General features: G+C 39.2%; 1 protein-coding gene across 3 annotated transcripts in view; it reads right to left on the reverse strand.

Annotated features, from left to right (window-relative positions):
* The window catches only part of Ssh2 (slingshot protein phosphatase 2), a 254,194-nt gene that overhangs the window by 135,937 nt on the left and 97,164 nt on the right, over positions 1-21,093 (reverse strand). For all 3 annotated transcript variants that reach the window (XM_052755974.1, XM_052755973.1, XM_052755975.1), the window contains one exon: positions 8,458-8,501. In XM_052755974.1, the coding sequence (XP_052611934.1) occupies positions 8,458-8,501 (44 nt within the window). The remainder of the gene's footprint in view (positions 1-8,457; positions 8,502-21,093) is intronic.

A 21,093-nucleotide genomic window follows, 5' to 3' on the forward strand; every position in this document is an offset into this window, starting at 1 on the left:
TTTCAAGACTAGCATGGTAGTTCATGCCTCTAACCCCAGTACTCTGGAGGTAGAGGCAGGATGATCTCTGAGAGTTCAAGGCTATCCTGTTCTACATATTGAACTCCTGGATAGCCAGGACTACATAGAGAGACCCTGTCTCAAAAAGGGGGTTGGGGTTAGAGAGATAACTTAGTGGTTAAGAGCATGGCTGCTCTTCCAGAGGACCAGAGTTTGATTTTCAGAACCCACATGTTGGCTTACAACCATTGATAATTCCAGTTCCAGTACATTCAAGGGCACCAGGCACCCATACGGTGGTACACAGATATACATACAGACAAAACATCCATACACATAAAAGAAATAAATAAGATAAAAATAAAATAAAATAAATCTTAAAAAAACAGTGTCTCAAGCTTGTAAAGGATTATTTCAATAACATTAATTTTTTAAATTTTTATTAATTTTATAATTTTATTAGGTTGAAACACATGAAACAACTATTTATAGGTCAAATGGCTGAAAGTTATCATTGTATATGGTTTAGTTTTATAGTTATTTTCCTGATATTCTCCAGAGTTTATAAATGTGCAAAATGATATTGGCTTTCAATTTTATCTACTTTCACCAAAAAGTTGATAATATACAAACTAATTTTCTGTGGTAACATTATATATTTATATCTATCCTGTGAGAAAGATAAAATCTTGTCAGAATTTAAATATCACAAAATGAGATAGTGTGGCATGAATACATTGTTTCTTAATTATCATAAAAAATTTATGACAAAGTTTACCATCTTAACTCTTTTGAAGTATACATTCATTGGCACTCAATATATTCACACTGTATCCATGCAGCTCTTCCCTTCCCACCATCCATTTCAGAATTCTTTTCACTTTCCAAAACTAACTGTATTTCACATTCAATAATAACTTCTCAGTGTATCCCCCACCTCCAACTTCTAATAAACATTATTCTCCTTTCTGACTTTATTAATTTGATTACTCTAAGGACTTTAAGTGAGTGGAATAACATAGAATTTACTTCTTGGTGACTATTACACTCAGTATAATGTCTTCAAGGTTTATTCACATTGAGGCATGTCAGAATTTCTTTCTCTGTTCATAAACATTATGAAATTGGAAATATTATGTTAAGAGAATAAGGCAGGTACCAAAAGACAAATACTGTATTTTCTTACATATATGGAAGCTAAAAGAGTTGACCTCATAGAAATAAAGAGTAGAATAATAGTCATTAGAAGTTAGCAAGAGTAGTGGGAAGGGAAGGCATAAAAAAGAATATTTCCACTTTAGAGACTATACACAAATTCTGAACAGAAAATTACCCGATGTGTGGATGGAAAAGACTCTTCTGATAAGGCCCTACATAGACTAAGGACCATCAGTAACAGTAAAGAAAAGATGGCAAAGAACCATGCTCTAATGTTTGATGGAAGGTAGAACTTGTAAGGGGTGAAACTGGATATTTAGCTAATTTCTGTGAGGAGTGGAGGAAGCTCTGAATGGATGTGTAAGGAGCAGACGAAGTCCTGAGTTAATGAGAAGTGTTGACATGAGCACAGCCATGTCAAGGACCTCAGCCACTCCAATAAAGACAAAGTCTTCCCCATGTGAGGCTCAAAGGGATGGCAAAGCCTTCCGCTGGTGGTCTGAGTGCGAATGTTGACAGTGTAAACAGAATTTATCAAGCACAATTCACTCATCCAGGATGACTGCACCATGAGACTGCTCCCCAACAGAGACCTCCTACTGAGATTAGCTAACCTACCTACTTGTTCAGCTGTATACAATAAAGCCAGCTCCTTGATTCAGATGCATGAAATAAACATTCTGAGTTTCCAGATTGCTGCTGCAGTTGCTACCCTCCATCAGAGAGGGTAGAGCCCACTTCTTCTCTCCTAGCTTTTCTATATGTGTGTCTGTCCTTTCTTCATTTCTTCGTCACCTTAGTTAGGTCAATCCCTGAAGTTGTGAAAACTGGAGCAGATTTCTAAGCAAAATATTGAAGGTGTGGTTATGTCTTCTTCACTGCTTATAGTAAAATGCAAAAAGGAACTCTAACTTAAAGATTAACTTTTTCTTAAAAAGTTATATTTTTAATTGTGTGTAATATGTATATATATCTGTGTGTTGGCATGTGCTAGGTGCAGGTGCCCATGGAGTCCAGAAAAGGGCACTGGACTGGAGCTGGAGTTACAGGTGGTTGTGAGATGCCTGACATAGGCGCTGGGAACTGAACTTGGATCCTCTGGAAGAGCAGTATAAACTCTTAACCACTGAGACATGAATTCTTATCCTCTCTCTCTCTCTCTCCCTCCCTCTCTCCCTCCCTCCCTCTCTCTCTCTCTCTCTCTCTCTCTCTCTCTCTATATATATATATATATATATATATATATATATATATATATACACACACACACACACACACACACACACACACACACACACAAACATGCACATAATATGTTTGGAAGACACTATCAGGGATGTGACAAACATTACTGATTTGAAGGTTAATATATTTATGGACTTCAACAGAAGCCAAAATGGAGAAGGAATTTATTTACAAGCAGAAATACTTACACCTGGATTAAATGCAACAGAAAATGGAATATATAGTTTGAATAAAATTATGCAACTTGGGATGATAATGCTCCCCGCAAGAGACACAGACAAACAATATCCCTAATATTAGACATGAGAAGCCTCCTTTCAAGTTGCTGGTTAGGGGAGTTCAAGAGATCCCTATAACACTACAGGCTATTGCTATTGCTCTTGGTTGCCTTGTAGAAGTTGAAGGTAAGTCCCACACACATGACTCAAAGGAATCAAGCTGGGTGTAAGACAAAATCCTCCTCCCTGAGGACTAGCTTTCATAGTACTGGAAGGTGCTGTGTGAGCTGCCAAGAAAAGAAAGCAATCAGGAGTCCTATCCAGCTATGATACTATGAACCACAACAATGATTAGCACATTAAGATATCCCTAAGGATGTAACAGTGGCACTTGTGTTTTGGTGGTAACCATAGCTATCTAATAGGACTTAAGGCTCACTCAACAGTAGGGGAATCTTGCTTGGTACTGGAAACAGCCAGCCAACTGCCCATGGCTAGTGAGGTTCTAGATCTTAGAGGAGAATTACTACTGCCACTTTCTTAAACCAGTACAATTCCTAACTGCATCCTAAATAACTATCCTTATGTCCACAGATAAGTGCAGCTCTCACCCCTCATCAAAGCAGCTTCTTTTTGAAGCAGACAGAGACAATTCCAGAAAGCTACAACTGGTCAAAATACAGAGATCAAGACCATGGAGTACCCAGCCTCAGTTGATACATCTACAGCACAATCCCTACACCTAAGGCTCAGGGACCATCCCAGAAGGAGGTGGAAAGACTATAAGAGCCAGAGGACCAGAGTTGCCTGTGAAATTGCGTCTTCTATATATGACAGGGAAGCTGCACCCATGAAATATCAACAATATGGCTGCCTAGAGAAGACTTGAACAATGACAGTATCAGTTGACACAACGTAGTTGGGGGAAACCACACTGGGCCTCACCGCTAGATGAAGAGCTATGGGCAATTAATGACTGCTGAGAGAGGGCAAAAAAGTCTTCCCCAGAGAGGAGGCACCTGTTTAGTTATTCAATACCAAGTGGTTGGCCCTAAAAGCATATACATACAAGCAACACTAAATGGATCCAGCAGGACACACACACACACACAACACTAAATGGATCCAGCAGGACACACACACACACACACACACACACACACACACACACACGCACACACGCACGCACGCACGCGCGCACACACACACACACACACACACATACACACACCAATAATAATAAAAAGAGGCCATGAATTTCAGAGAGAGAGAGAGAGAGAGAGAGAGAGGAGGGTTCCTGAGAGGGAAGAAAGGGAAGGGGGAAAATGATGTAAATACAGTAAACATATATGAAATTAAAAAAAATAAATTCAAAACACTCTGGGAGGCAGACGTAAGTTCAAGGCCAGCCTGGTATACAAAGCAAGTTTCAGGTCAGCCAGGGCTACATAGTGAGACCTTGTATCAAAAACCAAACAAACCAAAAAATTAATAAAAAAAAAAAGAGAAAGACCTAGCAAGGTCTGGTGGTACATGCCTTTAGTCCCAGCACCCATGAGGCAGAGACATGTAGATCTATGAGTTCTAGGTCAGATAGGGCTACACAGTAAGACCTGTATGGAAAAAAGACAGACAGACAGATAGGTAGATCTAATGGAATTTGTCTTGCTGTTCTGTTTATTCCTGGGACTTGTTACTCCTAACTTCCTTCTGATTGTCCTTTTAGAAATGTGTCTATCTATACTCTGCCTGCTACCACTGTATTTTCAAAGTATATAAATCTTGTTTTAGAAAATCACTGATGGAAGTAAGTTTGAATTCAAAATGAATTATACTTTTTTCTCACTCATATCAGATTTTGATGTTATTTAGATACTCTTTCAATTTCAAATTGTGTTATATGTGTGTGTGTGTGTGTGTGTGTGTGTGTGTGTGTGTGTGTGTGTGTGAGAATGTGTACATGAGTGCAGTTGTCCTTGGGATCCAGAACATGGCATTATATCTCCCTGTAGCTGAAATTGTTGGCAGTTGTCATCTACCTGATGTGGGTGCTGGGAACTAAACTACAGTCCTTAGAAGAGCAGCAAGTGCTCTTAATCACAGAGCCATCTCTCCATCCCTAATTGTGATGTTATTTGGATGAGATTTTTGGACTGTAGAATTGATGATGGTGGAACCTGCAGGCCCCTAGGATTTTAAGCAAGTACTCTATTACTGAGCTACATCCATAAAATAAATTTACAGCACTCTGGGGGGCAGAGGCAGGCAGATCTCTGTGAATTTAAGGCTAGCCTGGTCAACAAATTAAGTACCAGGCCAGCTAAGTCTACACAGTGAGACCCTGTCTCAAATTTTTTTTTAATAATTAAAAAAAGAAATATCTAGCTAGACATGGCAGCACATGCCTTTAATTCCAGTATCTGGGAGGCAGAACAGGTGAATCTATATGAGTTCCAGGACAATCAGGTCTACACTGTAAGACCTAGTCAAAAAGAAAAAGGTAAGTTCCCATCTGGGAATACAGGTGTGTGCCACCATACCCAGTTTATATGGTGCTGGTAATCAAACCCAAAACTTTGTGCATGCTAGGCAAGCACTGTACCAAATAAATATCAACTAAGCTACATTCCTGGCCTGACCATGGTTTTTTATAGGCATCTAGTTTTGTGTACTCACATTGAAAGAATTCATTTAACTAATGGCTTTCTTTCTTCTTCATTGTTTTTTGAGACAGGGTTTCTTTGTGTATCCCTGACTGTCCCAGCACTCACTCTGTAGACCAGGCTGGCCTCAAACTCACAGATATCCACCTACCTCTTAAAGCTGTGTGCCACCACTGCTCAGCTACTCATGGCTTTCTTAACACATGCATTTGGTTGAAATAGATTATTAATGCATTAAAAAATAATTTGGGGCAGGAAAGATGAAGCAGTAGTTAAGAGCACTTGTTGCTTTTGCAAAGGACTAGGGTTCAGTTCCCAGCATCCACATGGTGGTTTACAACCACATGTAACTCCAGTTTCAATGGATTCAATGCCTTCTTCTGATCTCCACAGGGTACTTCTGACTTCCATGGGGTACCAGTCACACACACTTGGTACACCTACATACATGCACAAAACATTTAAACACATAAAACAAAATAAATCTTAAAAATTAAAATTAAAATAAAGTTTGGAACTGGCTTTTATTCTACTAGCTAGGGAATTTACTACTTAGTTTCCTGCTATAAACCACGTTTGAGTCTACAGACTGATGAGTTGAGGTATGTCAAGTGAAAGCACTCAAGGCTGGTTCATTTTATGGTAATTGATAGAGAATACCAGAGTGATCTTCAGTAGCCAAAGACACAAAACTTAACCTTTACAAGAGCATTTAATTGTAAGGAAGAAAGTTTCTTTGCTTTGAGTCAGATGAAGACTATTAAACTTAAAAACTGACTAGCAACAACACTGAAGATAAGAAATTAGAACGGCAAATTATTTTTAAATGGGGACTACTAGGTTTTTCTTTCATTTCCTATTTGTGCAACTATCCTTTTCATGTAAACTGAGGTTTGTGGTCATATTAAAAAAATTATTACTCATAACTTTAAAACAGATCTTTATGGTTTTTCATGGCTTGACATTTCAGTGTTGTAAATACAATATTAGAGTTTTACTATTTTATAATTATGTAATTCTTTTGGAAGAAAAATTACTCCAGTGAATTCCAAGACAATATGTAAAGCTTGAGTAATCTCAAGTTTATACCCAGAGATCTTTAGATTTTTAGATTGGATCTATGAGGAAATATAAGAATGCTTTGGATTCTTTTTAAAATTCTAATGAGAGTAATGTTTACAATGCTTCTGGTAAAATGTCTACTGAATTTCTTTCCATCTCTTAGCCTTATGCAAAATGAGATTTTACTGCCAAATCTTCCCTAAGAAAGTGAGAAATCAAGCTTTAAACCAAAATTTATATGATAGTCACGACAGGAAAAATGTTGCCAATAACCTCAGTTACTAAAGAAAAGGAACTACACTTTTATTTTAAGTTATAGTATATTAGTAGTAACAAATACCTGAATTTTTTTATTTCCATTTATCTTAGCATACACTAATTGCACAAGACAATTGGTTTCATCATTATAGTCCATACATGTAAATAATTTTTTGTGATCATATTCCTTCCTTTCGTCCCTGCTCTACCCTCCTGTCTCTTTACTTCCTCTTCTCAAACATTCTTCCTTCTACTTCTACATTTTAGTTTTAAAATCTAGATTCCACAAATGCAGAACACAAGACAGTCTTCATGTATCTAGCTTGTCTGGCTTAACATGAAGCTTTCCAGTTCATGCATTTTTTTCTAAAAGTAACATAATTTTATTCTTTATGGCTGGATAAAACTCCCTTTAGCTGGTAGGTGTTTTTATAATAAGCATGCTTATTATATCATTGTATATATCACTCAGAATGCCTCGTCATTTGGTTGGCTTTAGAGGATATAAACACGTGATGGCTGGAACTTTCCAGACAGAGGTTCCCTATGTGGTATGGGCTAACCTCAAACTAGCTATTTAGCCAAGCATGCCTTGAACCTCTACTTCCTGAGAGCTTCAATTATAGGTGTAGACCACCAATGCCTGGTTTATGCAGTTTCAGGGAATCAAACCCAGAATTATGAGCATGCTAGGCAAGCACTCCATCAACTGAGTTACATCTCCAGTCCCCAAGAGACTTGGTGAGAACTTAGCCCAAACTAGCCTTCCATATCATTGAAAAACAATCAACCATTTGAAATCTTTCTGAATTAGTAACTGGATTCTTTGTTTGTTTGTTTGTCTGTTTGTTTTTTGAGACAGGGTTTCTCTGTGTAGTTTTGGTGCCTGTCCTGGATTTCGCTCTGTAAACCAGGCTGGTCTTGAACTCACAGAGATCCACCTGGCTCTGCCTCCCAAGTGCTGGGATTAAAGGTGTGCACCACTGCACCTGGCAGTAACTGGATTCTTAAAGCAGTTCCATTTATTCATTTTAAAAATAGTTTTTATCTAGTTTTAAAAAATAATTTTTTAAATTAAAATTTTTTTAATTGTGCATGGGTTTTGTCTGCATGTGTCTGTGCACCATTTGAGTGGCTGTTGCCCACAGAGGCCAGAAGAGGTGTTGGATTCCCTGGGACTGGAGTTACAGACAGTTGTAAGCCACCATATGGGTTCTGGGAATTGAATCTGGGTCCTCTGCAAAAGCAATCAATAATATTAACCACTGAGTCATCTCTCATGCTCCTACCTAGATTAAAAAAAAAAGATTTATTTGTTGGTGTGTGTGTGTGTGTGTGTGTGTGTGTGTGTGTGTGTGTGTGTGTGACAGAGAGAGAGAGAGAGAGAGAGAGAGAGAGAGAGAGAGAGAGAGAGAGAGAGAGAGAGAGAGAGAGAAGAGAGAGCCACATGTGTATGGGTGCCCACAGAGACCAGAAAAAGGTTTTAGATGCCTGGAACTGAAATTATAGGTAGTTGTGAGCTGCCTTATGGGTGCTAGAAATTGAACTTGTGTCCTCAGGAAGAGCAACAAGCACTCTTAACTGCTAAGCCATCTCTCCAGTCCTGTTTGTTTGCTTTTGAGACAGGGTCTGGCTACATAGCCCAGGCTGGCCTCAAACTCATTATCCTGTTTCAGCCTACTGAGATTTACAGGTGGGAGTCACTACACAAACCAGCAGTTCCCTTTTTTTTTTTTTGAAGTATCAATGGAGCATCTTGTAAAACCAGGACAAACTAATTCAGCAAGATTCAAAAAGATTTAGAGGGAAGATATACCTACATAAATGCCATAAGATAAAATGAACAAACATACCTTCTGGGCTGTGACCGGCATTCCTCCTCCCCACTGTCGGCCTCCTGCATAAACAGAAATTGAAAAAAATTAAAATGGTCTCATAACTAATGGAATTTAACTAAGCTTTTTGTGCAGAGATAGGTCATTCATGTTGATCTGTATTCTTCATAAAAGATATTTGCTGTAAATGAAAAGACCGATAACACTAAAATTTATTTCTGGAAGAAATATCAGCAATAGTTTATAAACAAATTTCACTGAAAACAAAGTGCTACCCATTAAAATAATTACCTCTGAACATCAACCACATATGTTCTGTTTCATTACACTACTTTAAAATTAGTACTCATTATATTACCACCAACAAACATTATCAAAATGAACTATGATTCTGATCCACAAAGAACAACCTAAACAATGAGCAAACCTTTGAGTGCTTATGGAAAATCACGTGTCATCAACATGATGGCTACCCAATTACTGAGCACTGTAGTGGGTAGCTGTTCCAGCTTTGACCTGGAAGTACTACCCCCATTGAGGCTTCGGTAACTGTCACGCTACACAAGGCAGAGCCGAGACAGGAGCCCTGAAGGCCCAAGATCCGGATGTGCCGGCTCTCTTGGTTCCTGGATCCTGGACGCTGGAGGTAGACTGAGCAGAGTTCTCCAGAGAACACCGCTGGACTGCGCTTCACCTTTCCCAGACCCTGTAACCTATCCCTTCATTTGTAAGTTACCCCACAAAATAGACCTCCCTTTGAACTACGTGGAGTTGCCTTAATATTTCAACCAATAGAGCACTTACAATGTTCCAGGAATTATGTATGATACATTAAGTATCTTTTGTTGTTTTGGTTTGTTTTTGATTTTTGAGACAGGGTTTCTCTGTGTAGCCATGGCTGTCCTGGAACTCATTCTTAGACCAGGCTGGCCTCAAACTCAGAAATCTGCCTGGTTCTGCCTACTGAGTGCTGGGATTAAAGGCGTACGTCACCATGCTTGGCCTTACTGATTTCTTAAAGGGGATGGAGAACACTAAGGAATCAAGGCCTTCTAGATATAGCAGTGCTGGTTCACATTTGCACTCACAGAGAGTGAGGCAGCACGCACGGGGCCTGCTGGAGTCTACATCAGATGGGGTCCTAGAGCTGAATGGAGAAGCAGACATATGCCTCCATCCCTAACCCAGAAACTATCTCCAGTTGATAGGCACTTGGAAATAAAAAGTTAATTTTCTCTAAAGGAGTCTCATTGGGAAAAACAAACCACTCTTACTGGTAGTAGACCCCATGCCTAACAGTAGATGATCAACACAAAACAAACGCAACTGCACCATTGGAGGTTTTCTGTCTTGTAATGTAGTTAGGGCATTCTCTCTCTCTCTCTCTCTCTCTGTCTCTCTCGCTCTGTCTTTTGGGTATGTATTATAGCTTATTGTTTTAGGTATCTATGGGATTCCTGTGTGTGTGTGTGTGAATGTGTTTCATATGCCTTTTCTTTGGCTCTTTTTCTTGTTTGATTGCTTTGTCATATTCCATTTTTTTAATCTATTTTCTTTTATTAGTATCCTTAGACACTTGCTTGTTTTCTCACAAGAGACAGAAGGGGTGTGAATTCAAATGGGAGGGGAAGTGGGGAGAAACTGGGAGGAGCAGGGGGAGAGGAAACTGTAATCAGAAAATTTTGTGTGAAAAAAATCTACTTTCAATAAAAGAAAAATTCAAAGGGTTGATGTATATTCATCATGGATTAGAAGATGTAACAGGATAAAGGAATGTAATAAGAAACATGGAATCAGGACTGGTGTGATGGTTTAGTAGGTAAAGTGCCTTCCCCTTAAGCCTGACAGCATGAGATGGAAGAAGGGGAGAACTGACTCCAGCAAGTTGTCACTTAATTTCCAAATGTGTGCTGTGGCATGCATTCGAAAGAATGCACATACATATAATAAAGAAATACGCTGCATAATAGTAAAACTGTAGTATTTTTAGTGGTACATAAAATAATAGGATCTTAACTTATGATAACTTAATAAATGTTTTATCAATTAAGAAAGCAAAATTCACAAAAGGGAAATAAGTTGTCCAAGGAAACTCATAGGGTGATGCTATAATTAAAACCACAAGCATATTCCCTTCTGCCTGATTGGAAACTATTATTTACCTATGCCTGGCCTACATTAGGAATTAGTTATGTTACTATAATATACAGACCTTCACAGAGACAAGGATATTGATGATGGAAAAGTGAGAAAAGATGACAGAAATAATGACACATGAGGATTTTCTTTACATTTGCTTCTTGATTTTAAGATTTGTTCTGTCATCACTTTTGCCCAATTTGTGAAACACAGAAGCAGTAAGAGAAAAATAATCTTAACTAATGTGTGTACTGTTCGCCAGTGAGGCACCTGTATTTTGTGGTTTATGCAGTCATCTCCATTTACCTCTTCATTCCACCCCATTCCTGGGTGTCCATGGCTAACTCTCTCTTTCTTTTAAACTTTTATTCTTCTCTTATACATCACATCCTATAGTTTCCTCTCTCTCCACTCCTCCCAGTCCCTGCCCCTACCTCCTCTCCCCTCCAGATCAACTCCTCTTCTGTTTCCCTTAAAAAAAAAAAAAGCAGGTCTCCCAGGGATATTCACCAAACACGGCCTAACAAGATAAATAAGACTGGGCACAAGCCCTCATATCATGGCTGGATATGGCAACCCAGTAGGAGGAAAAGGGCCCCAAGTCAGGTAAAAGAGTCAGAGACCCCACCTCAATCCTACTGTTAGGAGTCTCACAAGAACACCAAGTTACACAGCCATAAGGTATATGCAGAGGACCTAGCTTAGACCCATACAGAGTCCTTGTTTGTAGCTTCAGTTTCTGTGAGCCCCTATGAGCCCTGCTTAGTTGATTCTGTGCCATGGCCAACTCTTAACTTTTATTCCTATGTTATTCTTAATATTGATTTTAATTTAATCATTGCTATTGTTTCTGCTAAAGAAAGAACACTCCAGAGATTCTATTCCTAGAAGGAGAGTACAGGGTGTCCTAGTGCAGTAACTGCTGCTGTAGAATAGGTTTTAGGATCAGAAGATACAATTTTCAGGAACTCAGAAAGAAAGGTGTTAAAATGGAAAAGAATTGAATAGAGAAATACACAGAACCTGGAAAGCTTACAAAACTGAAAATGAAAGGTCCAGTGTGGTGGCACACACCCTTTATCCCAGCACTCAGGAGGCAGAGGCAGGTAGGTCTTCAGACCTTGATAGCCAGTCTAACAAACCAGTAAGCTTCAAGTTCAATAGGGGACCCAGTCTCAAAATAAAGTGGAGAAGTGTTAAAGGAGGATTCCTACATCAAACTCTGCCCACCACACACACAAGTATACATGGACTTACATGTATATGTGCATGAGCACACAGGTGTGTGTGCACGTGCATGTACACACACACACACACACACACACACACACACACACACACACACACACACAGACACACACAGACACGGACACACAATGTGCCCAAAGAACTTAATAAATAGAAATGATTTCTTGGATCTAAAAAAGAAAATTCTTATCTCAAATGGCCAAAATACACTTTAAGAATTGTTCAAGATCCTTAGTCATCAGGGAAATGCAAATCAAAATGACTCTGAGATATCATCTTACACCTGTCTGAATGGCTAAGATCAAAAACACTAATGACAGAGAGGATGTGGAGTAAGGGGAACACTCTTCCACTGCTGGTGGGAGTGCAAACTGGTACAGCCACTTTGGAAATCAATATGGTGGTTTCTCAGAAAAATGGGAATCAATCTACCTCAAGACCCATCTAAACTAATCTCGGGCATACACCCAAAGCATGCTCAATTATACCACAAGGACACTTGCTCAACTATGTTCAGAGCAGCATTATTCATAATAGCCAGAACCTGGAAACAGCTTAGATGCCCTTCTACTGAAGAATGGGTAAGGAAAGTGTGGTACATTTACACAAAGGATCTCTGGGAGTTCTCCTCCTGAAGAAAGGGAGGAGGGGACTGTATGAGCCAGGGGGTCAAGATCATGATGGAGGAACTCACAGAGACAGCTAACCTGAGCTCATGGGAGCACATGGACTCTGGACCAACAGTTAGGGAGCCTGCATGGGACCAACCTAGGCCCTCTGCATGTGTGTGACAGTTGTGTAGCTTGATCTGTTTGTAAGGCTCCTAGCAGTAAGATCAGGACCTGCCTGTCCCTAGTGCTTAGCTGGCTTTTGGGAATCTGTTCCCCATGCTGGATTACCTTGCTCAGCCTTCATACAGGGGGAGGAGCTCAGTCCTACCTCAATTTGATGTGTCGTGCTATGTTCAAGCCCATGGGAGGCCTGCCCCTTTCTGAATGGAGAGGGAGGAGGAGTGGATGGGGAATGGGGATAGATGAAGTCAGAGGGAGGGAATGGGAGGAGAGGAGGGAGGGGAAACTGTGTGGTATGTAAAATAAAGGAAAAAAATGTTAATAAAAATAAAAAAAGAAATGATTTCTTGGGATATAATTTAATAAATAGTGCTTCATTATTATTATTACTGCTTAAATATATCTCAAATTTCAATGCATTCCTCTCATATTTCTATTATACAAAATATTATATAATAAAGAATGCTTGAACATATTTAAGCAATGAGGTAAAGTAGTAAAATGAACACTATTCTACTTAAGATCTAGAATAGTATCCAACACCTTCTATCTTTATTTATTTCTGATTCCTGTCTTACTTCATGATGCAACTATTTTGCTAAAGCTTATAATCTTATTTTCCACTCAATTTTATTGTAAGAATATTTCAAATACATAGAAAAGTTGAAATGCCATAAAGTAAACCTGTATAACCACCATTTAGATTTTATCATTATCATTTCCTCTACTTGTTTCATCATCTATCTGTTCCTTCTGCCCATCCATCAACCTATTCTTTTTCTTTTCACTTTTAGTGAGATACAGTCTTGCTCTGTAGTTCAGGCTGGCCTAGAAGTCACAGAAATTCTCCTACTCCAGCCAGTCCCAAGTGCTGAGGTTACAGGTGTGAGCTGCCACATCCAAGCATCGCATAACCAGTCTGGAGGTAAGCTTCTTTCTCCATTGAGCCATCTTGCTGGTTCATGCCTATATTCTTTTTTTTTTCTTTTTCTTTTTTTCCGGAGTTGAGGACCGAACCCAGGGCCTTGCAAGCACTCTACCACTGAGCTAAATCCCAACCCCTCATGCCTATATTCTTAATGTACCATTTACTTTGACTGTTTAATGGCTTCTAATTTTATTACAATGTATGTATTCTTGCCAATAAGTATTTGTTTGCTTTTTAAGAAAGTGGGGGTCTGGCCCAGGGCCTTGCACATGCTGGGTACTTGCTCTTTAAAAACTAAACATAATTTTCACTAGATTCATATTACTTATTGCGTATAGTCTCACCTCATGGATTTTTACTGAGGAATTCATACATTTCATTTAGGTTATTACATCACATTTATTAATTCTTCTTAGATTGGATTATTTACAGTTTTTTTGACAACATAACATTGCTCTCCACACTCTTCTACTTTCTTCTAGTCCACATGCAGAAGAGTCAACAGAATTTATACCAACAAGTGAAGCTATTTGGTTATAAGATAAAGATTTAACTTTAGAAAAGAACACCAAAATATTTTTCAAAGTGGTCATGCTGACTTATGTTTCTACCAAGAAGGAGTAGGCTCTTAATGCGTTGAACTAAGTCCAAGCTAACAGTAGAATCATTGATTTTTGCTGATCTTCAATTTCTGCCAGTCTGTTAGATCTTATTATAGTCTTATTTTGCTTTGCCTTGATATTAATTAAAAAGGTTATATTCATACATATGTTTATGGGCTGCTACTATTTCCATATCTTTGCCCTCATTTCTAAAATGAGTGCCCCCAAAGAGAAATAATTCAAATTATTTTCAGCTCTTTGAATAGTTTTCTACTCATGAGAAATGCAATACAACTATGCAAAGCTAAAGATCTTTGATGCTTCTTTACAAAACACAAATAGCTTAAATCATGTATATCTACAGAGACTATCATTTATATCTACAAAACTATCATTTGTTGAGCACTAGTATGGGCTAGATTCTTCATATGTCATTTTATTTGCTGAATCTGCAACCTTGTGGGACATGTACAAAGCTAATCAGTAGTAAAGTAATCATGCGAATTCAGTTTTATCTTTCCATTATAACTAGTTCTCTCTAACCTAACATCTGACTTTATATATCCCAAGATGGATGGGAAAAGAGCTAGAAAGGAAAGCTTATACTTTTCCCATGCTTACAATAAAGTAATACCCTTTGTATCTTTCCTTTATAACATCTACACTTTAGGGTAGTGCTGGAAGAGTGGCAAATACTTCTGGAACAAAAAGAGCAAGACAAAAAAGTGTTTCAAATATGAGATCTGCAAACATTCCCCTTAATATTTCAAGAGGCAATAGAATGGATTATTTGCTTCCCTGTAGCTGAGTTTTCCTGCCTGGCCCACAGTTAGGACAAATCTCTCTCACCTGCCAGTCCCACAGCCACTCAGACCCAATCAAGTAAACACAGAGACTTACATTGGTTTTAAACTGTATGGCCGTGGCAGGCTTCTTGCTAACTGTTTTTACAGCTTAAATTAATCCATTTCTATTAATCTATACCTTGCCACGTGGCTTGTGGCTTACCGGTACTTTACATCTTCCTTGTCCTGATGGCGGCTGGCAGTGTCTCCCCCTCAGCCTTCCACTTCCCAGTTTTTTCTCCTCCTTGTCCCGCCTATACTTCCTGCCTGGCCACTGACCAATCAGTGACTTATTTATTGACCAATCAGCAACACATTTGACATACAGACCATCCCACAGCACTTCCCCCTCAGTGTATTTGAGGGAAAAAAAAAGCAACCACAAAACAACTTTGTATACCAAGGCACTGAAGGTCTTATGATAAAATAGATCTAAAAGAAATGGATTAAGTTTATTTCTACAAAATTCATTGCCTGAAATGCAAAGATATAACAATGCTCATTCACTAAGATAACTATCAGGTAATGCAGTTTCTAATAGCTGCATCCGAAAAGTAACTGAAAGCAGAAGTTACCACTCTATTCTAACAAGCATAACCATCAGATTTAACCCCTACTTTGTCACATAACATCATCACACCTTGTTACTGAAAACTGCCAAATAACCTACTTGTTCTGAACATTAGAAATTACCAGAAGGCTGGAGGGATGGCTAAACAGTTAAGAGTACTTGTTGCTCTGGCATAGGACTAAGGTTTGGTTCCCAGAACCCACATGGTGGCTCACAACCATCTGTAAACTCCAGTTCCAGAGGACCTTGTTCTGACAACTGAAGGTACCAGCCATACATGCGATACATACATGCAGGCAAAACACTCATATACATAAAATAAGAAATAAATCAGTCTAAAAATATTTTTTAAAACACCAAGAGAAAAGTGTGGAGATAACTTTTAATTCTGTGGTGGGTAGAATAATTTCTGTTATGGACGAAAGAGACCTAATTAATCAAATGATCACTACACACACACAGACACACATTTGCTCATGTCTTTTTATTCCCAGAGCTCTATTGAAAAACAGATTTTATTTAAAACATGTGATTATTTCTTGATAGAAAAAACTGACCAAAAAATTAATTGCTTTGTAACAAATGAATTCAAGGAATACTTAGCTAGGTGAGTCTAGATGTTCATTCAAGTTCAAGATATTCAGGAACCATTAAGTACTGATTGAAAGACTGATGCATTCTTACTAACCTGTTTAATACTTGCACATAAAAATAGGTCACGCCCGGGCGGTGGTGGTGTAGCCGGGCAGTGGTGGCGCACGCCTTTAATCCCAGCACTCAGGAGGCAGAGCCAGGCGGATCTCTGTGAGTTCGAGACCAGCCTGGGCTACCAAGTGAGTTCCAGGAGAGGCGCAAAGCTACACAGAGAAATCCTGTCTCGAAAAACAAAACAAAACAAAACAAAAAAAAATAGGTCACTGTGGCCGGGTGGTGGTGGCACACGCCTTTAATCCCAGCACTGGGAGGCAGAGGCAGGCGGATCTTTGAGTTTGAGGCCAGCCTGGTCTACAAAGTGAGATCCAGGAAAGGCACAAAGCTACACAGAGAAACGCTGTCTTGAAGGAAAAAAAAAAAAAAAAAAAAAAAAAAAAAAAAAAAAAAAAAAAGGTCACTGTGATGGTTAATCTCCATTGTTACTTGACTGGATTTAGAATAACCCAGGAGACATATTTTTGGGCATTTCTGTGACAGCATTTATAGAGATACTTAATTAATGAGGAAGGACTCAACCTAAATGGGGTAGCACCATCATATAGGGTGGGATCCAAGACCGAATAAAAGAGGAAAAAGGAGAAATCCTGATGAGCTTCAGCATTTGTCTTTTTACTTCCTGACTAGACAAAATAAGCAGCTGTTGTAAGTTCCTGCCACTTCAGAGTCATCACATCTTCCCCACCACGATGGACTGTATCCCCTTAAAACTGTTGCTTCCCAGCAGGTATTTGATCACAGCAATGAGAAAGGTAACTAACACAGTCTGGAAAAAGTATAAGCACTCAAGTCTCATTTGCAGAGATGCAGGCTGTGAAAAACAATGGGTTAGTCAGAGTGTAAGCAACAGTTTCCCCAATTCCTTAAACTTTCCACATGCTCTAATATTGTGTACTCATTTATCAGTCTCCTGACTCATCTGTTCTCTTCTGTCACCAGGGAGGTCCTTCTCCCCTGCTGTAGATTCTTTACCAGTCTTCAAAGCTGGTTTCAGATCCAGACATTTACGATATTTCTTCTATTACCTGGCAATATGTTTCTCTCCAAGTCTACCAATTAATCATGTATCTTTAATGTGATACCACCTAGTTCTGTTTCTAGGTTATGAATAGGTTCTTGATTTAGCTCTCAACCTTAAACTAAGTTTTTTTTTTTAAGGTCAATCACCATGCCTAGTCACACCTGTTTAGCATGATATCCTATGTACAGATGGGACTGGAGGAAGAGATAAATCAAGAAACTGGAGTGACCAACTAGTTAGATTTGTTATAGATGAACACTTGAAACCAATTGGCTATGCATTTTCAGCAAGTAAAAAGTATGTGGGCCGGGCGGTGGTGGCGCACGCCTTTAATCCCAGCACTCGGGAGGCAGAGCCAGGCGGATCTCTGTGAGTTCGAGGCCAGCCTGGGCTACCAAGTGAGTTCCAGGACAGGCGCAAAGCTACACAGAGAAACCCTGTCTCGAAAAACCAAAAAAAAAAAAAAAGTATGTGTTAGTCACATTTTAGCTTTAACAAGATAAAAGAATTTTGTTGTTGCTATTTGTTTTTTTATGAGGTGACCTGTGCCCTAAGATCTGGAAGTAACACTCAGGCTTTCCTTTTGGCTAAGCAGATAGTTCACTTGTTTTCACTGTGTATTAATTCATTCAATATCAACTGACTACTTAATGTCCTATGTTCTAGTCAGTAAACCAATTTGTCCTTATCCTTGGATAGTTTACATTGTAACTCAGGGAGAAAGTTCCATTAAAAATGGCCAGGCGGTGGTGGTGCACGCCTTTAATCCCAGCACTCGGGAGGCAGAGGCAGGCGGATCTCTGTGAGTTCGAGGCCAGCCTGGTCTACAGCGCGAGATCCAGGAAAGGCGCAAAGCTACACAGAGAAACCCTGTCTCGAAAAAACCAAAAAAAAAAAAAAAAAAAAAAAAGTAAATTGCGTCACTTGGGCTAGAGCAAAGTTATATCTGGTGTAGCATAGAAGCATCAGAGGAAGACATAACTGAGCTTGGGAAATGCTTTACTTAAGCTAACTTTTAGGTTGGGCTTGAACTAGTGGTTTTTTGTCAAGTGGTAAGAGGAAATTTATTTCAGGTAGAGGCACAAAGAACAGAAAAAATGAAAACAATTTAGTAAGTTTGGGGAACGTTGAGTAGCTGTGGATTTCTGGGACAAAGGTAGATATTAGAGGTTAAGGCTATCAAGCAGTTATTGCTGTTATGGGTCTATAATACTAGGTATAGAACATGACAGTTCTATAGCCAAGAAATTGTGGATTATCCATTAACTAGATGTGACAGAGATTATTTATCAGTCGTCTCTGCCCTTGGCAATAAACTAATAGTGTGTGGTGGGGGGGATGGGGGATGTCAGGAAAAACCCCACAAGTAGTCTTTTTAAGAGGAGATGTGTACTTTGGAACTAATGATAGTGCTGTGCTTCTGGTCTGTGAAAGCAGGAGGATGTAAAGGTGCTGTGACAGTTGTGCTTGATGTCACCAAGGCTGGATTTAAATATTTCTAGGACAGGTGAAATGCATCTGTGTGTAGGGGGTATGGGAGTATTTCAGAGAGGACTAATATGTGGGATGGTGAGCAAGTAGGGGAGGGGGGAAGAGCCACTCAATGTGGGCAACACCTTCCAAATGGAACTCAATAGAAAAAGGAAGCCATAGGGAAGCAGCAAATGCTTGCCTGCATGCTCCTTTCTATTTGAGTGATGCATCTATATTTGCTGCCATCTACTGACAACAAACTCCATCTTCTTCTGTCATTCAGTATGGACTCGAAATGGCTCTTCAGGGAGCTTCCAGGCTTTCAGCACTGGATTGGAACTGCTAATCTGTCCCATTTACTGTTTTGAGAACCTGGTCCTGTACTGCTCCAGAATGTGTCCATGCACGTGTGTGTGTGTGTGTGTGTGTGTGTGTGTGTGTGTGTGTGTGTGTGTGTGTGTGTGCTCAAGTTCTATTGGTTCTCTCTCTCTAGAAAACTCTCCTAATATAAATACCATTCATTGCATTTAGCTTACTTGTTTGAGAAAGCTTAGACTATTTCTTAGAAGCAAAGAAAATGGGGATGGAACCAGTGGTGTGGGCTATTAATTGCTTTGTAACAAATTAATTCAAGGAATACTTAGCTAGATATTCACTCAGTACTATTCATTCAGTGCTGTTGTATAGCAGATGGGCTACAAATGAAGATCCAAGCAGCTTCACCCTCATGGTTGTTGTCTTAACCTGGATGGCTGTAAAGCTGGGATCCACTGCAGATGTCCATTGGAGTGCCTAATGTGATCTCTAATATGGCTTGGGCCTCCTCAAGGAGAGTAGTTTTAGGGTTGGCTTCTTGCATTGCAGCCCAGGGTTCTTTTTAGGCTTGGAGCTAGCAATAGTGTCATTTGTGTCACACTTTCTTGATGCACTAAAGGACAGCCTGATTCCAGGGGAGAGGAATTGAATTCCTCTTCTCAGGGAAGAAGCAGCAAAGAATCTGCAGTCATCCTTAAGCACCTCCACAAATTCTGGCTAGTTGAACATGTAAACAAAAGGAACAGGACAGAGAACAAGGAAAGCATGTGTGATGCTGGCTGGAATCAGGAGGCCAAAACAGAAATTTAACTTAATCGTACTTTATGGAAATATAACATGCAGTAAAGTAAAAATAAGTTAGACAAAGTACACAACAATTGCAATTGAAATTAATGTCACACTCCTATTATGACAGGGTTAAAAGAAAACCTAAATAAAACTTTTTTGTCTATCATTTGAAGCAATAGGAAATTTCTGTGAGAAACCCATTATTTCTCAAGTGTTTTGTTTTTTAGATTATGCATATGAGTGCAGGTACCTGTGAAAACTAGGTGTTACTCTCTGGGAGCTGGAGTTAGAATGTGGTTGTGAACTGCCTGATGTGAGAGCTGAGAACAGAACTCAGGTCTTCTGCAAAAGCAATAGTTGCTCTTAACTGCTGAAATCCATGTAGCGTAAGTATTCTCCTTAAACTACTACAAAATACAAACTGGCACACTGATGCAAGTCTATAATCCCAGTACCTGGGAAGCAGAGATAAGATTATCCTAATTCTGGGCTAGCCTGTGCTACAATAGAGAGTTCCAGCTCAGCCTGAGATACATGGTGAGAACCTGTCTAAAAGAGGAGGTGGAAGGAGTCTGAGGATATAGCAGTGGTAGAATGCTTGCTTAACATGCCCAACACTGGCTTGATTCAAATTTCATTAAAATAGCTGCAATTTTGAAAAATAAAATATCCCCAGTCAACAGCTTTTGAAGAGACATAGTCCAGTCAATGCTCAGAGGAAAACCCTGAGTTTCTGTGTGAAGCTGTCACGGGATGTCTTTTGTCTATAATTCTTATTCTACTTAAAGAGTACTTACTGTATACAGCTTAACTCATCCATTTGTGGTACTTACTGTGCACTTGTAATACTGTCTTTTCTATTGCCAGAAATTCAGTTCCTTGGATTTTTTAAAATTTTTAAACATTTATTATTATGGGGGCACATGAGTTTCACAGCTTGGGTATGGAGGTCAGAGGACAACTTTGTGAAGTCAGTTTCCTTCCACCTTTATGAGTGTTGCTAAAATTCCTTCCTTGGGGGAGACATAAACAGTCTCCCCCAATATAAAAAACATATAAAAAGTCTACCCATTCTCCTACAGTCCCAACAACAACCTGAGGCATGACTCTACCAAAGTTCATTGTGGAGAATCAATGGTTTATTAAGTTTACTTAGAGAGCAATGGATGAGAGGTTATGGGTAGGATTATGGGTAAACTTAAAGTTGGAAAGTTACATTGG

The sequence above is a fragment of the Peromyscus californicus genome, unplaced genomic scaffold, assembly GCF_007827085.1.
Source record: "Peromyscus californicus insignis strain IS unplaced genomic scaffold, ASM782708v3 Scaffold_3__1_contigs__length_106647218, whole genome shotgun sequence".
Classification (NCBI taxonomy): Eukaryota; Metazoa; Chordata; class Mammalia; order Rodentia; family Cricetidae; genus Peromyscus; species Peromyscus californicus.